The 13,311-nt window shown below is 39.4% G+C and overlaps 1 protein-coding gene across 1 annotated transcript in view; it reads left to right on the top strand.

Moving 5' to 3' along the window:
• Positions 1–13,151, top strand: part of RABEP1 (rabaptin, RAB GTPase binding effector protein 1) — a 110,643-nt gene extending 97,492 nt beyond the window's left edge. The window contains exons 13-18 of the mRNA XM_028534697.2: positions 2,427–2,567; positions 5,955–6,144; positions 6,777–6,832; positions 8,860–8,958; positions 9,769–9,885; positions 10,803–13,151. Coding sequence (XP_028390498.1) covers positions 2,427–2,567; positions 5,955–6,144; positions 6,777–6,832; positions 8,860–8,958; positions 9,769–9,885; positions 10,803–10,904 — 705 coding nt within the window. The 3' untranslated portion in view covers positions 10,905–13,151. The remainder of the gene's footprint in view (positions 1–2,426; positions 2,568–5,954; positions 6,145–6,776; positions 6,833–8,859; positions 8,959–9,768; positions 9,886–10,802) is intronic.
• Positions 13,152–13,311: the final 160 nt, after the last annotated feature.

The following is a 13,311-nucleotide window of genomic DNA, read 5'->3' on the forward strand; positions in this document are numbered from 1 at the left end:
TAAAGCAGGTTTACAGTTCATATACAAAGTAATATAATAATAAATAATAATACAAGAATAAGTTCTGTTTCGTGTACTCATACCTGTAAACCTACTTTTGCCCCCACCCTGTGTATTTTTCAGAACAATTTGGAATTAAGTTGTAGACATCATATACTCCTAAATATTTCAGTATATGTTTCCTAAGAACAAAAAATATTGTTCTGCATAACTATTATACTGCTACTACAGTTGACCCTTGCACCACTGGGTCAAGGAGGGTTAGGGACGCTGACCCCAGCACAGTTGAAAATCCACATATAACTTTCAACTCTCTGATAGCTTGGTGTTAATTGAAAGCCTTACCAGTAACAGAAACTGTTGATTAACTTGTATTTTGTGTGTTTATGCATTATATACTGTATTCTTAAGTTAGAAGAAAATGTTCTTAAGAAAATCATAAGGAAGAAAAGATATAGTACTCTGTATTTATTGAAAAAAATCTGCATGTAAGTGGACCTGTGCAATTTAAACCTCTGTTGTTCAGTGTAACATAATCCCTAAAAGTTTTGGGTTGTTTTTTAGTGATAGTTTCAATTTTTTTTGATTCAGGAACCAATCAGGCGTCATGTATTGTATATTGTTGTTAGGTCACTTTAGTCTCCTTTAATTTAGAACAGTCACCCACTTTTTTTTTTTTAATTTTGTTTTTATGACATTAATGTTTTTTACGAGTCCAGAGCAATCACCATATAGAATGCATTTGTCTGATTATTTCTGCATGATTAGATTCAGGTTAGACATTTTGTCAAGAATACTATATAGATAAAATTATTCAGTGGGAAGTTTATAACATCAAGATACATGCATCTTATGGGTGGTTCCATTATTAGCAATGTTAAATTTGATCACTTGGTTAAGGTGGAGACAAAATAATTTCATCAATATTCCTACCACAGCAAACCGACCACGTGAAGTTCAACATTTCTTTGTATTTATTTTTGCCCCTAGAGTGTACCTCTGGTGAGGGTTTTTGGTCTGGGTACTGTGAGTTAACTTGAATTTTCTCTCCGTGCTTGTGCTGTCAATTTGATAACATGGTTAGTTCTGTTTGTTTCTTATTTGTATTACATTTTTGGATTTTTTTAAATTAATTTTTTGAACATGCAATATGGTTCATAAATCTAAACTAAAAAAATGTATAATCAGAGGTTTCACTTTCATTCCCTATTTCTTTCACCCTGTTTTCATCCATTCTCATCCATGATCATTTAAATTTATTTTTCATCTTTGTTTTTTTGTCTTTACAAGCAAATATATACATATTATCCTTTCCCTTTTGTATCTGAAAGGTAGTGGGATGCCAATATTTTGTTGTAAATGGGTTGATAGTGAGCATAAAGCACAACTGATTCTCATTTAAAGATAAGTAAGAGCCAGTAGAATTAACCCAAGTTTATGCATGACCCTGCCTGCTTGCCAGCCACTGATTTGTCCTTCAGGACCCAGTGATCACCTTCTCTGGGAAATGTTCTCCACTAGTTGGGTACCCTGTGTCCTTTTATCATCGCTCTACCCACTGTATCACAGCACTTGTAGAACAGTTGGTAATTTCTGGTTTACTTACCTTTCCCTCCACTGTACCATGAGTTTCTGCAGGGCACTTGGTCTTTTATTCTCCATGGGCATCAAAACACCTAGCAGAGAGTAGTAGCTACTAAATAAGTATTGGATGAGTGAGTAATCTAAATGTATGTATATGTATGTAAAACAGTGGAAGTTAAATACTCTTGTAGAATTTTATATTCAGATTAGTTAGAATAACTTTTATGTCAACACAAATTCATGTGAAGTACTGAAAATTATTTTATACATCAGCAAGCAGAAGTGGGAGCTTATCCCAATTTAAGAATGAGCTTCTCAAGGGCCCTATATTTCCTAAACATATACCCTCTTAATGATATCTAATTTGGGGGGTTCTTAGGCCATGGGCAGTAATCCTGAGCTTGAATGTAGGTACACATCATGGAAAATGAAAACACTGCTTTTTGTTTCTCCCTTCCTGTTGAATGCATTCTGTCAGGAAATGGGAGTTGTCTGGGAGTGTGCGCTCTATTTGTTGTAAGCCTAGTGTCAGACACCTTCATCTACCTAGAGATACTGTTCATTCTATAGTTCAGGGATATGGGGGAAGAAATTCATTACTTTCAGGCTTTTGGTAGAAGCAGGAGGAGGAGCTCAGATAACTTGCTTCATTGCTATCCGCCTCAATATATGTAAAGACTGCAAGTCAAAAAACCTCCGAGCTGCTAGTTGCAAGTCTTAAAGAGATTTCTGTACCCTCCATCCGCAGCCCTCCTTTGGTTTGGCCTTGTGTTTCTCTGGTGCAGCTCTCAGCAGATAGGATTTAACTTTCTGGCTGTGATTAGTATCTGTTTCTATTTTAGGCAGTGCTGATGCAGTCACGGGAACAGGTTTCAGAAGAGCTGGTGAGGTTACAAAAAGATAATGACAGTCTTCAGGGAAAGCATAGCTTGCATGTGTCATTACAGCAAGCAGAAGACTTCATTCTCCCAGACACTATAGAGGTAACTTATTTTCGACATGATCAAAAGTGTAAACAAGTACATTTTCTGAAATGGCTATACATTCTTCTTTTTTTTTTTAAACAGGCTTTATTGAGATAGTTAACATACCAAGTAATTCACTCATTTAAAATGTGTAGTTCTGTGGTTTTTAGTGTACTCGCAGATATGTGGCCATCACCACAGTCAATTTAGAACATTTTCTTCACCTCAGAAAGATACTCCTTACCCTTTATTCCTTCACCCCACAGCCTTAAGCAACTGCTAATCTACTTAGTGTCTGTAGGTGGCACTGTGCTGGACACATAAATGGAATCATACAATTTGTAGTCTTTTTGTGACTGGCTTTTATCACATAGCATACTATTTTACTATTTTCAAGGTTCATTCATGTTGTAGCATGTATCAGTCCTTTATTCCTTTTTATGACTGAATATTTTGTTATCTTTTTGTCTGTTGATGGACATTTGGGTTGCTTCCACTTTGGGACTATCATGAATAATGTTGCTGTAAACATTCATGTGTGGGCTTTCATATGAGTGTGTATTTTCATTTTTCTTGGGGTATAAACCTAGGAGTAGGATTGCTGGGTCATTTAAGAACTTAGTATTTAATTATTGGGGGATTTTTTCACATCCTTACCAACACCTGTCTCACTTTTTGATGATTGACATCCTAGTGAGTGTGAAGTAGTATCATTGTGGTTTTGATTTGCATTTTCCTAATGTCCATTGAGCATCTTTTTATGTTTATTGGCCCTTTGTGTATCTTCCTTGGAGACATATCTATTCATATCCTTTGCTCATTTAAACATTTTTATTGAGTTATAAGAGTTCTTTATATATTCTCCATGTTAAGTCCCTTATCAGGTAAATTAGTATTTGCAGATATTTTCTCCCATTCTGTGGATTGTCTTTTTCACTTGACAGTGTCCTTTGAGGCATAAAAATTTACATTTTATTTATTTTTTTATCCTTATCCGAGGACATTTTTTTCTGTATTGCTTTTCAGAGAGAGAGGAAAGCAGGAGTGGGGGAGGGGAGGGAGAGAAAGAGAAAGAAAGAAATATCAATTGGTTGCCTTCTCTAACACGCCCTGACTGGGGATCGAACCTGCAACCTGGGTATCTACCCTGATCAGGAATCAAGCCTATGACCCTTTTCTGTATATGAGACAACACTCCAACCAACTGAGCCATGCTGGCCAGGGCAAAATTTTTTAATTTTGATAAAGTCCAAGCTACCTATTTTTTCCTTCTGTTGCTAGAGCTGTCAGTGTTATATCTAAGAATCCTTTGCCAAATTAAAGGTCTGTACGTTATTCTTGCAGGACCAGATAGAGAATGCACCAGAAATTAAATGTTTGAAGGGACCACCAAGCTGGATTCTTGTACTGTTTTTCTGTTTAGCACTTAAAAGGGTATATATATATACCACAGTCACCTTCCTCTGACTTCCAGTGATTTTTCAACACTTCTAGTCACTTCCATTCTTCTGTGGTTGGGTGAGTCTGGGTTGCCAAACCAGGTTTCCTGGAGACATTCATAACTACCTCCTAGCTTTCTCCAACCTTCAGTACCATACATTTTAGTATCGTTTAATGTTTTAAAAAATATCATCTTAGGCTAAACCCATGTAAACACTACAGATAGTATAGGCAGAAATGAGATTTCTTAGAGCAGTTTTCAAAACAAAATAGGAAAATGTTCTTAAAATCCTTTTTTTCTTTTATTTTAAAAATTGTTAAAAATTATTTAAAAATCAAACATTACATAAATGTATAGTTTTGTAAGTAACAGTTTTCCCTAAGCTTACTTCTATACCCTCTACAATCTGGACCTCATTCTTTTTTCCTGTATGTACACTTTAGCATCACTATTATTTTTGGTTTTCATTTTACTCATTCACAGGGGCTCCATGGCCTGCCTACCTTGCCGTTAGCTCCTCTCTTTCCCTCTCAACCCCCACCCTCAGCTCAGGTACTGGTCCTCTCCAGAGAGAGCTCTCTCCTTTCTGAACTGGCTACTGATCTTATCCAGGGGAAAGTTCTGGGGACCTATTTGTTTTTGTATACTACTTAACACCTCTGTTAAAATTTTTTCTTTGGCAGGAAAAAATCCTCTCTTCCATGTTCTCTAGAAACTGTTTATTCCTAAATTAAAAAAAAAAAAATCCAAGAAGCCTAGAATGATATAACCAGTCTTGCCTGTAAGCCTTGATTCTTAGACCCACTTGTGCAGTAAATATTTTGAAACACTTGTTACAGTTTTTTACATTTTTCCAGCTGTTCTTTAATTTGCATACATGTGCTAGTTATCTAAGAATCCCAGTTTTTTGCTTTAGAGTTGTTTTATGATATAATTGGGAGGACTTAAAAGTAGAAAATTAAAATTTAGGGAAGCCCTGATTATTGTAGCTCTTTGGGTATCATTTCACAAAGCAAAGGGCTGCTGGTTCAATTCCTAGGTAGGGCACATGCCTGGCTTGCGGGCCCTATCCCCGGTCGGGCCACGTATGAGAGAGAACTGATCAGTATTTCTCTTTTACATCAATGTTCCTCTGCCTCTTCTTCTCCCTCCCTTTCCCTCTCTTTAAAAATAAATAGTCTTTCAAAAAATTTAGGGAAAAAATAAGATTTAAATTGAATTTATTATAACAGACAGCTGATCGCCTTAGAAAGCCATTCTTTGTCATACTTGCCTCTAGTCTAACATAGTACTTTGCTTGTGGTAGATGTTCAACAAGTGGTTGAATGAAAAAATGTAAATAATTTTTTTCTTATTAGAGTTCATACTTGTTTCTGAGTTTGTTTCTTTGGTCCTTATACCCTAACTCTCCTCAAATTAAGCAATTAATAGTAGAAGCTCCTAAGGTATTCATGGTGAATCCCACATTGTAAGTCACTTAACATTTTAATTTTTTTTGCTTATGAAACAATTTTGAGGGAAAAGTAAGTAGTTCACAGTATACACTTTTTGGCTGGAAATGCCTTATTTCTATAATATGCTGAATGTTAACATGACATGGATGATACCTGCCCCTTGAAGCCCTAAGTGGGATGGAATTGGAAGTCTTTAATTTTTTAACCATTTAAAACAATATCTGAGCCTTGGCTGGTGTGGCTCAGTTAATTGGAGCACTCTCCTGTAAACTGAAAGGTTGCAGGTTCCATCCCTGGTTGGGGTGTGTGTGGGAGGCAACAGATCGATGTTTCTTGTTCTCTCCCTTCCTTTCTCTCTAAAGGCAATGAAAAATGTCCTTGGGTGAGAATTAAAAACAAAACAAAACAAAACAACACATATCTGAAATTCTGGTTGCAGAAAGTCTTTAGTCTCTCTTTTTTTTCTTTCACCCTCCACAAACTGAATAATCATTTGTTTCTTGAACCCAGGAACTTCGAGAGTTCGTATTAAAATACCGCGAGAATATCATTAATGTGCGGACAGCAGCAGACCACATGGAAGAAAAACTGAAGGCGGAAATACTTTTCCTAAAAGAGCAGATTCAGGCGGAACAGTGTTTAAAAGAGAACCTTGAAGAAACTCTGCAATTAGAAATAGAAAACTGCAAGGAAGAAATAGGTGAAGATGAAAGTGATGTAGTTTAGAATTGGAGGCACTAAATAAAACTTTTTTTTCCTGATTATAAGAAGTAATACATGGTCATAGAATGTGGAAAACAGAAAAGTATAGGAAAGAGTTAAGTAAGGGCTCAGTCCCTTTTTCCAGATGTCCTGATATATCCAATAATTGGGAGGGAAAAAACACCCCAAACTCAGTCTTTTTTAGGAGCACAAATGGCCTCTCTCTGGCAATTACTAAAAGGTGGGAAAGTCCACAATTGAACTCAGACCCCTGGGGAATGTGACTAGATAGGTGGGATCTCCTTGCAGAACTTCGATGGGTTAAAAGACTCCTGTGGGGAATATCTCCACTGCACACCCAGAGATAGATGTGGATATTTGATAAATGTAGGAGTTTATGATAATAGTATTCATTTGTATAGACCCTGCCTTTCCCTGAGCTTGATTATTATGATGATTGGTTGCTGATAATTTTGAGAAAAGGGTGTTGGTTTTTTTTACCCCGTGTTCAGTATATATATTTAATTTCTTTATATGAGATTGAACTTATGGTAGGAAAGGGGGAGTGGTAAGAAGATTTAAATTCACAATAATAAATGCTAACGCTTCTGCATCTTTTTTTCCTTCTAGCTTCCATTTCTAGCTTAAAAGCTGAATTAGAAAGAATAAAAGTAGAAAAAGGACAGGTGAGTTTCAAGTTAATCCCATCAGCAACCTATAATTAATTGAATCCCACTGTGCTAGACCCAGGGAATAAAATGTAGTTATGACATGTCCCTGCCTTCAAGGAACTTCTGTCTACTGGGAAAAATACAGTGGGAAAAGGGATGATAATAATAGAGACCATTATTGCCAGTTTGCTCTGAGTCAGGCCACATGTTGACTAGAGAGGTACAGGGAAGACGGAGATGTGGCTGCAGCTTGGGGTTTCCACCATAGTGGGAAGACAGGCAAGGCATGGTCATGACATGATACATACTTAAACCTACAGTAGAAAGATGTACAAAGTCTGTTACACATTGAAGGTGATGTTTTCTAGCTGGCTTAGAGTCCTCAGTACGACCCCACTCAACTCTCTGGCCTCAGTGACCTTTGCCTCCCCCACCCCTTCCTTCACATACTCTTGGCTGTGCCAAGCCCCACCTCTGACATCTCACTCCAGCCCCGTTCCCTGATCCTAGTTTACCATCCTTCCAGTACTTAAATCCCACGAGCTGGCTGTCTGTGAGTACCTCATTCAGACCTTCAGTTTCCTGAACTTTTCTTTTTCTTCCTGTGTTAGTGACTCCTTTATGGCTTTGCTTTCTTCCCTGATAATCTGTATCTTCTGTGGCTTGCTTCAACTAGTCTCCCACCAATACCCTTGCAGGTCCCATGACTTCGGTACTGCCCAACTCCAGAGCAATCCCGGTGTGCACCTGCTCTGCCTCTGCCCCAGCTGCTGATGCCCCTGGAATGAGTCACACTGCACATTCTGGCCATCAGTTGGGCCTCAGGTGTTAGTCAGCCTTTCGTTTGGTCTTCATTGTCTCTCCTCTCTCCCTCACAGTGGCTGTCAGTCACACTCACTTCATCCCCTCAGTTACTTATTCTCTTAACTTTTCTTCCCAGCCTCCTGTCTCCTGTATCGTCAGAGAAGATGACCTGGTTTTGACCAGTCTCCTATCACTGCACTTGTGCTTTGGCAGAATCCCTCACATCTTTTGCAGACATCCTCTCAGTCCCCGCCCTCCCAGTCATGGGCCTTGAACCTCTACCTTGTGATCAGTCTTGCCATTACATGTGTTTCCTGTTAAGAGGGGAAAAGTTTCTCTTTGGCTTATACTTATCAAGTTACCAGTCTTCTTCCTTTTTTAGCCAAGGTTCATGAAAGAGTAATATCTACTGCCTGACCTCCCAGTCACCCCTTGTCCATGCAGTCTGGCTTCTGCCTCCTCTGTGCTGTTGGGGTTGCATTGGCAGAACTTACCAGAACTCTAATCGTGTCCATCCTTTCCACTCCTAGTGCAGTTTGGGTTCCGACTTCATTTCTTACCTGGCTCATTGTAACAGCCTAACTTCTTTTGCTGTCTCCAAAATTTATCCCGTTCCAATCCATCTTCATAATAAACCACGATGGTCTTTAAAAATTATAAACAATGTCCCAGTCTGATTTAAAACTCTGCAGTGGTTCCCTTTACCTCCAGGATCAAGTCCTTATTCCTTAGCCTCACCAGTCTCAGCCTCTAAGACCCCAATACTGTCCTGTAGCTCAGCAAAAACTCACCGCAATTCTTGGACACTTTTTTATTCATGTCATCCATTCCCTCTTTTTGGAGTATCTCTCTCCACCACTCCCTACCATCCCTCTTTCTTCCCCCTGTAAAACTTTTCATCTTTTAAGGGTCAAATGTCATCTCTTCAAGGAAGCCCTTTCCCCAGCTTCTCTGGGAGAATTAAATATTTCTTCATCCATGTTCACATATCAAAATTATTTATTTACATGTCAGTCTTTCCTGATTTCTCCATCTCCAGGCCTTAGAACATAGTAGGTGCCTAATGTTTAGTGAAAGAAATGGGTGAAGAATAAAAAGATTCACAGAGACCAGAGGGTGAGAAGAACAATACAAGCAAAGCCTGAGAACTCAGACTATCGTTCTCCGGGCCTCAGGTTCCTCCAGGCATTGTGCTGTCACCTGCAGTAAGTCTCTCAGCTTTCTTCTTTCTTTTGCAGTTGGAGTCCACCTTGAGAGAGAAGTCTCAACAGCTTGAGAGCCTTCAGGAAATGAAAATCACTTTGGAAGAACAGTTAAAAAAAGAAACTACTGCTAAGGTGATATTTTTGTTGGTAATTTATAGTTAATAAGCAGTGCTTAAGAATGTAGGATCAAATCTTGCCTATTTAAAAAATACATATTGCTACTTTAAATGCTGCCACCTTTGAAAGTTGTCAAGGCTCTGCTTGCAGAAGGAAAATGAGATGAACTGATCTCATCCGAGTTGGGTGAGCTCTGCACACTACCAGCTCTGGGCCTGTGTCGCAGGCCTCACAGCTTTTTAGGCACTGTGCGAGAGGGCCACGGAGCAAGTGTGTCCCTGCTCATAACTAGACACACTGCTTCAGAAGTGTGATTCCATTTGACTTGTCAAATACTCATTGAACCATATAGACTGCCTAACTTTTCATTATTCCCGTTAGAATAAAAGTGATGAAGCTAATTGTGGGGAAGTTTTCCTAGAAACAGTGTGTGTGGCTAGACCTTTAAGTGTAAAAAAACTGCATGTGGTATTTGATAGTCCTTTGTTTATAGAGATGCTGCCACATGGTCCTACTGAAGTGGAGACAGCCTGGTGTGTCCTTGCTGAGAATTTTCATATGCTTGACTGTCGTGGTTGTCAGAGGAAGTCCCCCAAGTTTCTGTCCCTATTGCTGTAGTAGCTACTGATCCTAGCAGCTGCTTTTTGATGATTAACCAGTCACTAGGCTGCTGGCGTGAGGGGTGACCGTGTGTGCGCGTGCAGTACGTGTGCAGCACTTCAGTCATTTTTTCTTCTGGCTTTCATACTGACTTCACTTGAGGGACCTAGGCAGTTCTGACCCATGACTTTTTGACAATCTTAATTAAAAACTTGTATTTTCTAGGTCACTATTGAACAACTAATGTTTGAAGAGAAGAACAAAGCTCAGAGGTTGCAGACAGAACTAGATGTCAGCGAACAAGTCCAGAGAGATTTTGTAAAGCTTTCTCAGACCCTTCAGGTGAGGCATTTGGAGAACTCTTAGAGCACCAAGGCATGGGTCTTAGTACCCAGAACTTGCCAGTCCTTGACTTGGCTGCTGACAGTAGCTACAGGATAGACTGTGGCTGCCCCTATCCCAGCCCAAACACCTGCCTGGTCATTCAAGCCAAAAATGAAGTGTATACTTCAGACTTGTGGCCCTTTCCCTCTCTACCTTGTTGTCCTTAAGAGTCAAATATAAAGTTCTTAGCATACCATGTAAGGCCCTTCACAACCCAGATCTACCCCTGCACTTTTTTCACTGTTCTACCTTACAGTTTACATTTTACGTTCTAGTGCAGGGGTGTCAAACTCATTTTCACTGGGGGACACATCAGACTCATGGTTGCCTTCAAAGGGTCGAAATAATTTTAGGGCTGTAACTATAGTAGTAATAGGATAAATGTAACTACTCCTTAATAGTTAAGGAGTTGAAATTACATTTGGCCCTTTGGAGGCAACTGTGAGGCTGATGTGGTCCCCAGTGAAAATGAGTTTGACACTCCTGTTCTAGTGTATTTTAACTACTTGTGGTTCCTTGCCCACAGCATGGTAGTCCCTCTGGTAAGCATCATGGTCTCATCACCCCAGTTCCTTTTCAGGTTCAGCTTAACTTTGTCCTCACCCAACCCTGTGCGGCCTTGGCGCTCCATGAATGTTTACACTGACATTAGCATATTGTGCCAAAATTTTCTTTAATCCCCCCTGCCCCCCCAAGAAAAGTGGGTTCTCAGGGGTCAGGAGTTGGGTCTCATTCACCTCCATAGTCCTAGCACCTTACCCTGGGTCTGCTACACAGCAACTTTTAGGAATTGCTCCATCTCATCTAAACAAAGTAAATTTCAGAAAACTGAGGCAGGAGCCATCTGCACTTAGCTTGCTGTATTGTTTCTCCAGGTGCAGTTAGAACGGATCCGGCAAGCAGACTCCCTGGAGAGAGTCCGGGCAATTCTGAATGACACCAAACTGACAGACATTAACCAGCTCCCTGATACATGACACTGTCACAGCAGGACTGTAGCCTGCACTTTCGGTTTTTAACTCATCTTTAGAGCAACATTAATTATTTAACTCTTAACTAAAGAAGTCACAAAAAAAGGAAGACTGGAGAAATGTTTGTTTCTAGTGGGAGAAGACCACAGCACAGGAACAGCAAACAGCCAGGCTAATTTGCAGCAAAAAGACCTTTCAAATGGGAACACGAACAAGACTCAAGACTTGATTCCAGCAGGTGTGGATCAGATTTGGTGATGGAGAAAGTGCTGTTTCCTTGCCTGTTTATCCAACATTTCCCTGCCCTAAAGCACCATCCCAGTAGTGTTTGGAATTACATTTCCTGTTTATACATCTTGGAAGAAATAATTTTTTCTGTTATCTAGAGTACATCAGTAACAGTATTCAGCTAGCGAGACACGTGTAGTATGCTGTATGAATATTTTATATTAAAATATGAAGTTGGAGAGCAGGCCATTGGCTAGTGACTGTATTTCCTAGCTCATGTTTTCTTTTTAACTATTTTAATTGCTTTGAAGGACCTTAAATGCTACTGAAACTTGCCTGAGAACCATTAAGAAGTGGCAAACAAAACCAATTCAAGAACTGAATTATGAGAATTTGTAAACTTGGTTGGGCTGTATGTATTGGAAATTGAAGTTAAAGGAAAAGCACAAGAAACTGGAAGCACTTTTTCTCTTACCTGGATGAATTTTGCGGGCCCACAGGTACCAGGTTTAAGCTGAATTGGTACCAGCTACTCTTTTGAAAACTTTGTTATTGGATCTGTGGGGAATATAACAACAAACCAAACTATGTCTGACAACATCTACTATAAATTTATAAATATGCTGCTTATTTTCAATTCAGATCAATGGGCCTGAGTATTGTTTCTCAAGTGTCAAATACGAAAATGGCGATAACGGTGTTTGAAAGATTCCTACCGTTTTTTCTTTTATAATTTAGACCTGGAGTGTGATGATGCTTATGAAGTTGGGGGAAACCTGTTTGGTACGTTGATCAGTTTGGAAATGTGCTATGTCATCTCTGTGAGGTTCGATTCCTTTCCTGTGTGGAGAAAGCATCAGTGAACAGGCTGCTTTGGCCGTAGCCTTCGTGCAGGAAGCACGATGGGTTCCAGCTGGCTGTTCACCGCTGCAGTGAGCCAGTGGGAGCCTACATTGTTTAATTCATGATACAGATGGTTCAAAAGTGAAGTTGTCTTCAAATAATTTTTGTGATTGGTGTTATATAATAGCAGGGTACTTGAAGGAACCTTACGGTAATTAAGTGGATTAAGTAGATTGTTTGGCTCATTGAAAGCCACCGTCAACTACAGTTCATAGTGAATGGTCTTTGATATTAATGAAGTATGGACTAGCCCTAAAGATCTTTGCTCCTGTCTTCCATGGGACAAGGACTACATACCTCATTCCTTGGGTTGTTGTTGTAGTCTTGCATTCATGATTAATGAATTTAAAAGTAAATATGAATTATGGAAATAGTGCTATAGGCCTGGCATGCATGAAATATTATTTGAATTGGTTTAAAGTCCCTTCGTATAAAGTGCTACTTGGTTTAGATAAAGGAAACATACATCCTCATGGAGTTACAGGGAATTTTAATAATTCCAAAATACAATCAGTTTAAATTATGTAAAATAGTCCCTTGGATAAGCCCTGAGCTAATTTGTCTCAGAATATTAAAATTGGCACTATAACCAGGCAGGGTAATTCCTAATCTTCCTGAACTGAACTGTACCTCCTAGGGAACTGCTCTGCTGAGATACTGCAGATATTTGCCTTTGTAAGGTGGTTTTGGGACAATAAAATCATGATCAGGGAACCATTTGGTGGTCTCTATCGTGGCAGATGCAGACTGTTGGAAGCCACTTTGTTGAGAAAAATACCTGGAAAAACCCAAACTATGACTAGATTTTGTTAATGTTTCTGGTATGAAACAAACATTATGCCACTATCCCGGCAAGAAACATTTTAAACTGGGTTTTCGGGAAACTGAGGTGGGATTTAGTCTGTCTGGGCAAAGGGAAAGATCAGTTGGGTTTCATAAGTGTTCCTGTGCTTGTACTCAGTCTGTACATGTTTTTCTCACGCATGTCTAACTTGATTTACTTCCTAAAACCTACCTTACCACGTGGCTTTTAACTGGCAGCCACTTGGCCATTTCTAGGCAGACACAGTATTACCTTTCAGAACCCACATGGGCAGGTTTAAAAAGGTCACCTAAAATAAAGCTGAGAGCAAAACCATATACTGCATAAGAAATTATTTGTTTCTTTCTCCCTTTGAGGTCTTACACTTGTACCTCACACTCACTCAGTAAACACGTATTCCCAGGGCGCCAGTGCACAGCGAGACTTGGGTCTGGAAGGTAATGCTGCCTGTGGAAGTGA

Source organism: Phyllostomus discolor, chromosome 8, assembly GCF_004126475.2.
Source record: "Phyllostomus discolor isolate MPI-MPIP mPhyDis1 chromosome 8, mPhyDis1.pri.v3, whole genome shotgun sequence".
In the NCBI taxonomy this organism is placed as follows: domain Eukaryota; kingdom Metazoa; phylum Chordata; class Mammalia; order Chiroptera; family Phyllostomidae; genus Phyllostomus; species Phyllostomus discolor.